Source organism: Crocodylus siamensis, chromosome 5, assembly GCF_052110815.1.
Source record: "Crocodylus siamensis isolate JL-2025a chromosome 5, ASM5211081v1, whole genome shotgun sequence".
In the NCBI taxonomy this organism is placed as follows: Eukaryota; Metazoa; Chordata; order Crocodylia; family Crocodylidae; genus Crocodylus; species Crocodylus siamensis.
The window spans coordinates 49,901,960-49,915,852 of record NC_143399.1 but is presented as its reverse complement, the minus strand read 5'-3'; the positions used below and the strand labels follow the sequence as shown (position 1 = coordinate 49,915,852).

The window sequence follows — 13,893 nt, the reverse complement described above, 5'->3', positions numbered from 1 at the left end:
TCCCCTACCCTCCATAAATGCTGACCTCGTGAAGGAACACCTTGAGAAGCTGGATACCTTCAAGTCAGCCGGCCCTGACAATCTGCACCCCAGGGTACTCAAGGAGCTGGCGAGCGTCATAGCCCAGGCCCTGGCATGGATCTTTGAAAACTCCTGGCGCTCTGGTGTAGTGCCCGAAGACTGGAAGAAGGCCAATGTGGTGCCGATCTTCAAGAACGGGAGGAGAGTGGATCCGGCTAACTATAGGCCCATTAGCCTGACTTCTATCCTGGGGAAGATCTTAGAAAAGTTTATTAAGGAGGCCATCCTTGATGGACTGGCCCAGGCTAACATTCTAAGGGATAGCCAGCACGGGTTTGTTGCAGGTAGGTCTTGTTTGACCAATCTCATTTCCTTCTATGACCAGGTGACCTATCACCTGGACAAGGGAGAAGAGTTTGATGTCATACATCTTGACTTCAAAAAAGCTTTTGATCTGGTATCCCATGATCACCTCTTGGCCAAACTGCCCAGTTGTGGCCTTGGCTCCACCACGATCCGCTGGCTGGGAAATTGGCTTCGTGGTCGGACCCAGAGGGTTGTGATTGATGGCAGTCACTCATCGTGGTGCCCTGTGACCAGTGGGGTCCCCCAAGGCTCTGTCCTGGGACCCATACTGTTCAACATCTTCATTAAGGATGTGGACATTGGAGTCAGGAGTGGACTGGCCAAGTTCGCTGATGACACCAAACTTTGGGGCAAAGCATCCACGCCAGAAGATAGGCAGGTGATCCAGACTGACCTGGACAAGCTCAGCAAATGGGCAGACGAGAACCTGATGGTGTTTAACACCGAAAAATGCAAGGTTCTCCACCTTGGGAAGAAAAACCTGCAGCACCCTTATAGGCTCGGCAGTGCTACGCTGGCTAGCACTATGGAAGAAAGAGACTTGGGGGTCATCATTGACCACAAGATGAACATGAGCCTGCAATGCGAGGCTGTGGCTAGTAAAGTGACCAAAACGCTGGCTTGCATCCATAGATGCTTCTTGAGCAAATCCTGGGACGTCATTCTCCCCTTGTACTCGACCTTGGTGAGGCTGCAGCGTCCAGTTTTGGGCTCCACAATTCAAAAAGGATGTGGAGAAGCTTGAGAGAGTCCAGAGGAGAGCCACGCGCATGATCAGAGGTCAGGAAAACAGATCTTACCATGACAGGCTGAGAGCCATGGGACTCTTTAGCCTGGAAAAGCGTAGGCTCAGGGGTGATCTGATGGCCACCTATAAGTTTATCAAGGGTGACCACCAGGATTTGGGGGAACGTTTGTTCACCAGAGCGCCCCAAGGGATGACAAGGTCGAATGGTCACAAACTCCTGCAAGACTGTTTCAGGCTGGACATAAGGAAGAATTTCTTTACTGTCCGAGCCCCCAAGGTCTGGAACAGTCTGCCAGCGGAGGTGGTTCAAGCACCTACATTGAACACCTTCAAAAGTAAATTGGATGCTTATCTTGCTGGGATCCTATGACCCCAGCTGACTTCCTGCCCTGTGGGCAGGGGACTGGACTCGATCTCCCGAGGTCCCTTCCAGCCCTAATGTCTATGAAATCTATGAAAATCAAATGCCAGGAGCTGGGGCGAGCAGGGCAGCTATTGCCAGGCTGGGAGATGGGCGGGGGATGAGCCTGATTGGAGTCTGATCTCCGAAACAGAGATTCCGCTGAATCTAATCGGGACAGCGATTCCAATCACTGAATTGAATCTATGTCCCCCCGGACTGGCTGAATCCGAAGCAAATACTAGCCACTTCACACAGACTTAATACACAGCATGCTGTTTGCTATGTTTAGATCTCTACAATGGACAGCTCTGTATGTTTCATGGGTCTGGAAGCTGGGGTAATTCAATGTTGCCACTGCTCTCCCCCTGCCAAATTTCCAGACCTGTGGGGAGCTTCATGGGCCAGATGATACAGCTAAATGGGCAGAAGGTTGAGCATCACTCATGTATATTAAGGTTGGATTTTTATGAAAAGGCAAAGATTCATTTCTTTTTACAATGAAGGCAGAAAGGAATGTGCATTCTTCCTGGGCTTCCCAAAACTAAGTCCTCCATGTGTCAAGCAGTTTTGATTTTCCCATGTTATAACTTTACCTCTCATCATACCAAGGTCTGTGCTGGAACAGGGAGTCCAACAGATAATGAAATTACATTTGGAGCCCTACTAAGATGTTCTTTCATTTAAGGAAAAAAGTTTGTAAAATACATAAACCTCAGTCACCTGTGTCAGGTAATTAGGGAGGATGTCACAGGGTGTGTGGTTCCAAAACACAGTACTTAAAAGAAGAAGGATGAGGACAGAGTAGGAGCCACGAACATATAGATGACCACCTAGGAATGGAACCCAGATTTGGAAACAATTGAGGAGAGAGGCAGTTGGGTTTTAAACAAAATCTCTAAAAGTTACTGAGAACACACACACACAAAACAAGAACCAGCCTCATCTTACATCAACATGACTCATCTTCCAGATCCACTAGCCACATCATGGACTGTCTGCAAGCACAGAATCCATGTGTGTTTTGGAAGAGAAGGCAGTCAGAAAATCTGTACACCAGAAACTGTTGTGCTGAGAACTAGTGAGGAGTTTATGAGAAACAAAAAAGGCGTGGAAAAGAAGGAAGAAAAAACAGATGACAAATTAATTCCATATTACTTGGTATGGAATTAAACACTTAGGAAGGTCATAAAGTTCTATAATTTGGAAATAATGAAGAGTAAAGTCTGCTCTACCTTTTTTTTTTTTAAAATGCATTCAGTCTAGAATAAATTATTCCATCAAGGAAATGCAGTAGAAGGGGTCCTAGGTTCACAACCTGACAAGCAATAATCCACATCATTTCACACCAAGAGCTGTATGGTCTTGTTCCAGTGAGGTTTAAGTCATAATAAAAGGCATAGAAAATTGATGTGCCATGCCTAATAAAGTAGCACTCGCCATATTACCCACATTCATGTCTCACATTGAAGTTACCATCTTTGGAGTTACTTATTAATGAAACAAGTTTACTGATGCCTTTCCGTTTGCAATGGATTAAGAGGAAAAATCAGATGAAACTGACAACGTATATGAAAATACCGTGGTGGAGGAAGGGAAGGAGAGCCCCCGTTCAATACCAGTTGATAGAATGACCTGTATAAATAAAAACAACTGAAGCTCACTTTTAGTGAACTGTCTTTCCCTGTTAGTCTATCTATTGTTTTAATTTTCGTATTTATTGGCACTGCCATTTTCCATGCTGTGTTCCACAGGTCCATTGAAAAGAATTTATAATAAACAAATTCCAGCTGATTGCAAGCATCAGTATGTTCAGAAAGAGCCAAACTTCATTCTCGTGAGTTTGGCTGCAGTAAAACAACACAATTATGTAAAGTAAAAGTTCAGACACAATCCATATTTTAAATCATTTATTTCAGTAGGAAAGATTTCTGAAATCTGTACTTAAACTCTTTAAACTACCGCAAACACACAATTTCATACGCGCACACACTGAAGTATTAAAAAAGTAGAAGAAAAGGAGGCTCTAGGACAGTCAAACTGCACATCACTCAAAAGAGGTCATAGTGCAATCACCTTATAACTGTATTGCCTCAATTCAACAGGGAAAAACATTAAAAATGGCTTGTGTTTACTTTATAAGCTTGATTTCTACCCCAAAGATGACTGGTTTTTATGGAACTATTATAGCTTTTAGTATTTTCCTGTGTCCCTCACACTGCCCTGCAGTAATACACATATGGGCAGATCTCAGGGCATGAGGAGTCAAAGGGCTCTGTAAACAAGCATACCCTAATGCCCCATTTCTTTCCCCATTTTACTCATCAGTTTATACTGGTTTTGGACCATATTTGTGAGCAGTTCTGGAATGGTAAGAAATTTCTTTTGGAATCATTTGAAGGTCACGCCCTTTCCCATGAAGAACAATATTATATTAGCAAACTGTATGGAAAAAAAATTGAATGTTTTTGTTGTTCATAGGCAATCAAGAGCAAGTTCAAACAAGCAGCCATAGGCTTCTGATTTGCAGAAGTCATTTCATTCTGGTACATTTTTTTTTAGTAATGTGCTTTGAAAAAAAGTTCTAAACCTGCTCTGTAACAGCTGGACTTTAACTTTCTCTGCTCTGGTCTAACTCCTTTCAATTGCTTGAAGAATCTTTTGTGTTTGATCATGTTTGGTCTAAGTTAGACTTTCCCTCTCAAATGTCCACAGTTACAAACATTTTGATGTAGATAAGCTGTGCTTTCTATAATGATGCCTTAAAGGAAAATAAAATGAACTTCTTTTTTTGCTCAGAAACAACCTATTGTTAATTTAAATTTCTCCTTCCAATGTTGTACATTTCAGATCTTCAAAACCTTTGCAAGCAAAACTAAATAGCTTGCATATGGTTTTAGTGAAGTTTCTCACTAAATGATACAACACGAGAACTACAAACACAACCTTAGCAATGTTAGTTTAAATGATTTCAAGAAAAGGAGCAAGATAGAGTTTATTCAGTTTTTTTCCCCTTAAATATTAATTTTAAATGAACAAAAAGCTTGCCAAGTATAATCCTTTTATTTTGTGCACTATAGTTTTTAAAATAGTATAAAGACAGACAAAAAATCTTATGTTAGCCTATGGAACTAAGTTCATAAACTCTAGACATGACCTAAAGTACCTTTTATTTATTTTTGTAACTTTTCTTCTTCTTAAGGCTATTTAGGGGACACTTTGTATTTTTTGTCTCTCAAAAAAAACTTGTTACAAGTTAACTTAGATATTTCTGAGAAAAGCTCTAAAGACTATGTCAAATGTGGCTGCAGTCAACTAAAAACGACTATAATGAGAAAAACCTACCAAAATGATTATAGCTAGTATTCTAAAACTGGCCAAAATCAGTAAGTTCTTCTGCAGAGGATGTAACAACAGTGAGGAAGGGGGTAACAAACTTCTGAATCCAGGGAAATAGTCATTAGGTCCAGCAGCTGTTATTAGAAGCTCAGCTCTAGAATAACAGAATTGGTCTCAAACTGATAATAAGGCACTGACCAAAGTCTTTCCCCATTTCTGCACATATTCAAAGTTGGGATGATGGCCAAAGTGTTACCTTAAGTTCAGTGTTCATTTATACAGACTGTTTTAATTACAGCCCTCTCTAATGTTAATCTGTCCACCTTTGACACAAGCCATTTTTAGGGGAAAGGGGATAGGATGGGGGAAGAGGGGAAGGACAGAAAGAGAATACTTAAATAATAACAAAATGTTTAAAAGTTGAACTTGTAGGGAGCATAAACAACTCAATGATGTAATTTAGTACCAGTTCTAGTGTCTTGAAGCTCAGAGCAGGCAGTATACTAAGATGACTGTGAAAAAGATTAGGATTACCAATGCTTGTGAGTGAAAATACAAAAGATGGAGGATGAAGAAAAATGCCACTGACAGAGCCAGAAAAACATCACTATGATTTACCCTGATTTAGAACATATTTGCTAAAGTTCCAGAAAAAGTACAGCCCAATTTGCCTTTTATCACTAGAGACCCAAACTCTCCAAGTGCCCCGTGATTACTGCTCTTATAAGGGAAAGCATGGTGACTGACAATGACATTGCTGGGTCTCAATAACAGAAGATGACGACAGTCTTCAAAAAGCCCAACTGCAAGTATAAGTACTTAAGATGTGGCAGGAAAACAAATGTTAGCTAAAATTGGCTTCAGTGAACAAATAGAAAATGATATAATCCTTTTTTAGGTAATAAAATTAACAAAAAGACACAAAACAGTAATTGTGTGCAAATGTTCCACTATCTGTACTACCATTGGTAAAAATTCTTTTATGATGCAGCTGAGCTGAGATGGAAAGTTAATAAATGACCGATTCTGTAAAAAGCAACATGAGACACTAACACAAAAGGCAGAATTAGGTGACGTATGGAGCTGCCTTGCCAGGACTGCAACCTACACTTAAAACAGCTGAGTTACAGGCCACACTTTCTGCATTTCAAATTTTTTCTGTAGTCCCACCAGAGGTGTAACTAGAAGGCTTTGTAACCTGGGAAAATCTGCTGGAGAACTGGGGAGAGAATGTGCCCTTGAGCACTGAAGGGGAAGAAGTACTAAGAGCAGGGGCAGCAGGAGTCTTACCTGCTCTAGGGACACAAAAAAGCCCCATGCTAACTCCTGTTGCCACTGCACTGCACCACACTGCCCGTCCCCCCCAGTTGTTGCTGCTACAACATCAGTGTAATGTCTGTGCACCCAACTACTGATATAACAGCAATGTGGGGCTGCTGCTCCTAGTGCTTCACTTGCACCCCTCATGTTACACTAGCGGTCCCTGCTCTATAGAATATTTGAAAAGTTCCTCGTAAGGACAGAATCAAAGCTGAGTATTAAAATTATGACTTGCACTGAACCCAACAACCATGGGACAATATTTCTATAGCATTTTTCATAAGACTGGTTTGTAAAATGAAAAAACAGGCCTGAAAAGATTACCTAGATTAACACAAACTGCATAGATCCCTCTTTATAAAATAAATTGTGACTAATTTTTGTTCTTTAACAACATTGCAATGAAATCAATATTTGATTAAGCCAACTGAAGTTGTAAAGCACCAAGTTAGAAAGTAATGCTAAGTTAACAGTCAGCCTTCAAAACATTATAGCAAAAGATATATTTAATGCACTTCTATTGCATCTGCACCAGCTAATTATGTAAATTACACAAATTCTGCTTCTTTCATTTAAACTAGCATTCATGAAATTTTAATTGAAAAATGTGGGTATGATGAAATAAAGTGCTAAATGTGACCTGAGAAGTTTTAACAGTTACTGAAAGTAAGAAAAAAACTAGATCCCATAATATTGGATGGTACACCAAAATGAAACAGCCTGCTGGCTAATATATTATTCTCTTCTCTCCAGTAAGGTATATTACTGTCATCTTTCACAGCTGATTTATCTAATTCTATTTAAGATTATAGGGGCAGTTTTACTGGCAAGGAAAAAAGTCACAACTTTTCCCTGACAAACATCTACCTTAAAAGATGTAACATATCATTGGTTGCATCACCCTAAAGTAGTATTTGGCTAATATAAGATGAAATAGATTGGGGTATCAAACTGTTGGTAATAAAAAAAATATCTATAGTGCTTTCAGTTTCATCACATTTCTTATTCTTGCTAAATATTTTGTAAGCTTTTTCTGCAACAGCTCTCCCATGAAAATTCTGAAACTGGAAATAGAAGGATGACAATTATGTAGGCTAAGGGCAGCAAGTCTGCCAAGTGATTACTACTGATTATGACTCAGCATTGCTTTCCTCCGCATTCTCATCCCATAAAACCATGAAACAGCTGGAAACATGCAAACAATAAAAATAATACCTTCAGACCTGACTACATCTTTAGCAAAACTGTGTGATGTTAGATTGTGGCTCTCAGTTGCATGTTTCTGCTCATCAATAAAACAAATACAGTTAGTCTGCAATGCATCTACATTAGCTTATTAAAAAATTCAAAATCCACAGGTTTTCCATCCACAATGCTTAAAAAAAAAGTACACACATTTTGTTAAAAACACTTACTTTGAGAAGAAACACATCAAGTAATATAAAAAATGAAAAACAAAATCTAAAGTTGTGCAAACTCTATTACAGTAATACTGCTGACTATGAAGATGTGTTACTAAACACCCAACATGGGTTAACTTGGGAGATGTGTAAAGAGTGATTCAGCACAAACAAGCTCCCTTTCTAAAACACACCACTTCAGGATCAGAACTGATTGTTCACTCTCCACAAAAAAAAAGGATTTGTGAGGGGACATTAATTCAAAGGGTGCTTTTAACTGTACCATAAGAGGACAGAATTATGCATCTGCATAAATTCTTTATAGCATGAGCAGATTTCACAATGTAACACTCAGAAAGAGACCCTAACTCTTTTCCTTACCCCACTCTGACCTGCACAGGAAGATCCTCTGTCTGTGAGTTTTGTTTCTCAATAGGGCCAGCGACCTCATCCTCGGCCTTAAAAATCACAAACTAATGATTTGCTAACAAAAACATGAAACTGATACTGGGAACATTAATGTATCCCCCTGATTTAGTAAATTAAGTGTGCATTTTAAAACTGAATAATAACACTTTAAGTCTTTACTGGGTTTCAGATAACTTCTTACTATAAACTGATGGAGAGTTCTAAAAGAAGTCTATGGTTGCATTTGTAAGCTTATTTACTGCTACTGAATCAGAATGTCAATGGAATATCTGAACTTTTTAATGCATTTTTAATCCTGGTTCAAGTTATTTTGGGCAAAACTGGAATTACTTCCTTATTTATAAAGATTAATTTTCTGAAGATTAAATAAAACTTTGCATAAATGAAACTACAATGAAGTGACTATGAAGGAACCAAAATAAGTAACTAAATTTAATGAAGACATCCTGTACCCGGAATGTGGCTCCTATTTGTGATCTTAACTGTTTTTGGGGAGTACATTTTGCAACAAAGGAAGTTTTGATAATCCAGTCCATACTACTTTTATTTCCTAGATTGAATTCCTCTCTGTAATAATCAAATTATTATTGTTTTATGACCTTTTCTAAAGATCAGAAGAGGTTCATTCTTCAAAACAAAATAGGCTAGAACTTGCTTAGGCCAACATATTAGTAATACAATTCAGGTTCATCTATATATTGAACAATACAGTTCATTAAACCAGTAATTTAAAATGAGTATGGAAGCTGGCATAGTGACTCAAATATTGTAACAATGAAGTTTCTTAAATGATCCCATGAAAAGCCTTATATTGACAGAGTGGTGGGTTTTTTTGGGGGGTGGAGGGGTGGGAGGAGGGGTCGGACATTCTCTACCTGTACCTGATAAAGAGGCACATGGACCTCCAGGAAAATAAGATGACTCCTGTGAACTAAATTAAGTGTCTGTTGTGTTGTGGAACCATCACAAGTAAGAGTGACTACTGCAGAAGCATAAGGGATAGAAACAGAAAGGAAAGGAAACATTCAGTTCTGACCCAATACCTATTCCCAGTTGCCGCACAAAACCCCCTGAAACGAATTGGAAAAGCAAACAAAAACCCCACCACGGACTATACTTAAAACAGGAATTAGAATACCACATATAAGGATTTTACTTACAAAATCCCAAAACTATGGTGCATAAGCACTTGGCCTTTGTGCCACTTGCAGGAAATAAAAGTTTCCCTATACAGTACTAAGGTTTGCAAGTTTACAGCCGTTTTTAAAACCTGCATTTGTTATGGTTCTTATACCCTAGGTATGAGACAATTAATGGTGCTCCAGGTGAACTGAACCCAAGAAACTCCAATTTAGGGCTGCCAGTATAGTCTAAACAGCATCCTTAGAATGTCTAAGTACCTCTAGATCCCCAGTTCAAATCCAGCTTTTGATGCAACCCTTAAATGTGGTATTATTTTTTAAAGAATACCTAAAAAGGTGAATTATTTCCAAAATTAGTATAAAGTTAAAATAAATTCAAACTAGCTACAATCTATTTAATCCAAGCACAGCACCGCCAGAAGTTTCACACACACTATTTGGTGTTTCATGTTGATTTTCCTTTCACTCTTTAAGGCAGTGGTTTCCACAGGTCAGTTTAGAGAATATTAAGAAGCATGGTCCATGGCAATTCATGTTGCAATTCCATTCTTTTCGACAGGGGATTTCATACCCCAAACTGTTAGTGCTGTTTGTTCCATTATCCAGAGTTAAAAGATTTGAGCCCATAGACTCTGATCTGGCACAGTTAATCTATAGCTGGCATACTTTCATCAGGACCTCACTTCCAAATGATGAGAAAGTTCTAATTGTTCTTTCACATTCTGAATTAGCCTTTTACTCAAAAGTCATCAAGTTGGCAGGAACCTGAAAATAAGAACAAAAGGAACAGCTGATTTTAGTTTGGGAATTAACTTTCCACATTCCATCTCTTTGCTTAAATGCATAGTTTAGCTCCCCCTTTGCAAAGGGAAAACATGCTGCTCTACAGAACAACTCATAACCAAATCAAACAGTACAAGATTATCTAAACCTAGGAAAAAACAAACCTGTATAGAGAATGGCAGACAGCGAAATAAAGCATTGTTTATAAACTTAGTATACTATGATTTGGCCCTAATCCCTGTTCTGCCAGTATAAATTGTGACATAATACATTTTGGCTACAACTGTGAGTGTAACTTTTTTTAAAAAAAAACCTGACAAAAATCCAGAGTCAAAAACAAATGAAGATGGAGAAAGGACTCTTACAGATAGGCGTCCCAACTCATTGAATTCACAGTAAACAGAAGTCAGGATGGGGCCAAGTCTTGTCATAATCAAGAAGTATCAAACTCTTAACCTTGCAGAAGCATTCCCAAAAACTGACAAGGAAGAACCACCGAGCAGCATTTAACACTGTCCTCTAAAGCAGCTTTTCTCAACCGTGGGTCGCAACCCAATAGTGAGTCACAAGACTATGAAAGGGTCGCGAACAAACTTAAAAAACAGATTCTCCTTTAAAGGAGAAAAATGTGGAAAACTCTGGTTTTCCCTTGCAAGCTGGCAGATGTCCAGCCTGTAAGGGGCTGCTTGGGGCTCCTCACACCCACCTCTCCATTCCCACCCCAGCCACCAGGGGCCAGCGAGTCAGGACTGGTCATTGATGTTTACAAATGGGTTCTGGTACAAAAAAAGGTTGAGAACCACTGCTCTAAAGGTTAGAAAAATGGAAGTGCAAGAGGGTGCTGCTCTTACAAAGACAAAGGAAAGGTCACTATATCTCCAAGAACAAAGCTAAAAGTCAGCAGCTTGTTCCATCTGAGGAAGTTGTATTTTCTCAGCAATGCTTGAGATAAAAAATCTGTTTCACTCCCCCAAAGATCCAGCTATTTATTAACTTTATCCATTGCTATGTGTGTAGAATATTCAAGTCTATGACAATTTTCATCAGCTGGACATACAGCTTGAGAGCCCAGCATGAGGCAAGTAAAAATATTCAGACAAACAAATGGCATTAAAACTTCAGTATTGGGAGAATCAAAGACCCTTTTATTAGTCCATGGCTACCCTTAAATGGAGAAACAGAGGGTTTTGTGCCATAAGCAAACCCTGCCTAACTCAGACACTGAAGGTGTGCAGGGGGAGAGGGGCACGAAGGAAGGAAGGGTGCTAATTGCTGGAGTGTGAGGACAGGGGAGTGGTCCGTCTCACCTGCTCTAAGGACACAAAGCCCCAAAGCTGCTGCTGTGGTGACCCACATCCAGCTCCTACAGCTGCTGGTGCTGAGTTGCAACTGCTGGGCTCCTACTGCCGAAGTGTGAAGTTGCTACTATCACATCAAAGATTCTCTGGAGGGCCTCCATTTCAGCACCCCCTTTTAGGTTGGTGCTGTGGACTGGTGCCCCACTTGCCCACCCCTTGTCAAATTACTGCCTTAAATAAAGAGATGACCCCAATCTCAGGTACGTGGCCTACAAAATGCTAAAGATCTCTGGAATTGTTCTTGGGGGTAACAATAAAGTCTATCCACAAGGCTTTTACAAGATTTCTTGGTAACTCATGGAAAAAGAATCAACTGATGAAGAGCTCAGATTCATCTGGAAAAGGTATGATTTGAGGTGTTGTTTCCAGTTCTGTAGTCATAAAGAGCTTACCCTCCTATGGTATAATCCCCTCAGAGGCAAAAAGTGGTCAAGATTTGGTTAGTCTTTTACATCTTCCTCTCCATCCCTCTTCCTAATTTTGGGCTGCTTGCAGATTTTTTTTTTTTAACATGTGGCACTTTAAACTCGGTGCACTTCCAGAAGAGACAGCATGTTAACTGGACCTGGCTCACGTGACTTCTGTATAGGTTGGGCACTTTAGTGGGGCTTTTTGGGCACTTTTAGCTAACAGTTGATAGGATCTATACAGATGCTAGAGCCGGGTCCAAGTAATGCACTGCTTCTTTCATTAAAGTGTGGTTTTTGGTTTTTCTAACATCTGCAAGAAGCTTTGTTGAATAAGAAAACTAACTGAACTCTACAATGACCAGTGTAGGGAAGAAAGCTGGTGAAAGTTGGCAGACCACAGTTTAGAAGGGCTCCATTAGTCAGGAGGACCATGAGATAAAGTACAGGCAAAGAATATGCTGGCCCTTGCTGCTATCAGATCCAGCAGAACCAGAAGGATAAATAATCTTGACTAATTTAGGGCATCAGAAAACCCTCATGTGGTCCTAAAATGCCATCTCCAATGGCAGTAAGAGATGCAGCATACTGCTGGATGCCAAGACCTAGTCTCTCTCAAGGGAAGCCAAAGAACTGAAGCCTAAAAAGCAGTAACAGGAAAGATCTCTACTACTTCACACATTTCGTAAACATTAGGGCTGGAAGGGACCTTGTGAGATCATCAGGTCTAGCCCCCTGCCCAAAGGGCAGGAAGTCAACAGTTGATCAAAACACAAAAACAACAAAACAAGAGACCACTCCCCTCCAAAAAAACAACCCCCCACCAGCATTCATGCAGGCTTTGAGACAGACATGACTTGACTCGCACTGATTACGAACAATGTCAGTAAGTTAGTGTCAGTCTCCAGTCTTTTGCCAAGCTCTCCTGACAAAACTGAATTGCTGAAAGAAGATCAACATTTTTACCTTGTGTATCATCATCTTCTCCCATTTCTTTCCCAAGCTAAAGAAAGAAGACTGCTTAACTTTCTCAGCAGGCTTTATATTATACATTTATAAGCTTTATACTCCATGGTGACTGGAATTAAATTGAGGACTTCTGGTGAATCTAATCTTCATATAACAGGTCTTTGGAAAAAGAAATGTCTCTCAACATTGAAACTGCCAAACATGGCTAGGGCCTGTTTGAGGTGGCCCTCACACAATCTTTAGGCAAAAAGATAAGGCAGCATTGCATGTTCAAGACTAATTGGTTCAGAAAGACAAGTTTTCATAAGCAACAGCCTATTAGTCTGAAGTCAAGCAAGAGGTAGGATAGTATGGCATGGTAGTCTAACTGGTTTAGAGAGGCCTGAGCTTTCATAGGCAACAGCCTACTTTGTCAGATGCGAAGAACAGACCATTCCTAGCACCCGACCAAGTAGGCTGTTGCCAATGAAAGCTCAGACCTCTCTGAACTAGTTAATCTGTAGTATGCCACACTCTCCTACCTCCTGCTTGACTTCAGATGAACACAACTAACCACCTCAGTATCTGTAGGGTTGATTCCAGAAAACAACAAGCGTTTTCTAGGTGTTGGCTGTAGCAGTGTTAGACTAAAGAACTAGGCAGACAAGGTACTTTGGGTAAATCTGATATCCTTTATTAGACCAACTGCAATAGCTGGAAAAATTCTTCTTTGCAAACTTTCAGGTATAAACAGAGGAAACGTCTGCAGTTGTGTGCTCTTCCTGAATCTCCCTGGATTCTTGGGTCTGCACTTGTGTACTCTAGGAAGAACACACAACAGCAACAGACATTTCCTCTGCCTGAAGAAGGGTGTTTGTACCTGAAAGCTAGCAAAGAAGAAGTTTTTACTGGTCAGTATTCAAAATGATGAAGGGCAAGGCAAGCTAAAAGGCTCCTTTTTATTCATTTTAGTACCATTCAATTTGATCTTCATTACTTAGTATTTGTGTACATCAGACCCTTTTCTTCTGTTTAAAGCCTCATGCATTATTAGACACATTATGGATAGTTATGCTGCAAGGACCCTGAATGTCTATGAAGAGCTACGCTGAATTATCTTGTGAACTGGGAATCATACAGCAAGTTACATTAGTAAGACTTAAAGATTTCTTTAGGGAAGCTGAATAGTTTAGGAGTTGTACATTTTTAGGAAAGTGTTTCACACGTGGCGT

At 40.0% G+C, this 13,893-nt stretch overlaps 1 protein-coding gene across 6 annotated transcripts in view; it reads right to left on the bottom strand.

Moving 5' to 3' along the window:
• Nucleotides 1–3,430: 3,430 nt before the first annotated feature.
• The window catches only part of RALGPS2 (Ral GEF with PH domain and SH3 binding motif 2), a 238,615-nt gene continuing 228,152 nt past the window's right edge, over nucleotides 3,431–13,893 (bottom strand). For all 6 annotated transcript variants that reach the window (XM_090047437.1, XM_090047440.1, XM_090047439.1 and 3 more), the window contains one exon: nucleotides 3,431–9,930. In XM_090047437.1, coding sequence (XP_089903563.1) covers nucleotides 9,901–9,930 — 30 coding nt within the window. In that variant the 3' untranslated portion in view covers nucleotides 3,431–9,900. The remainder of the gene's footprint in view (nucleotides 9,931–13,893) is intronic.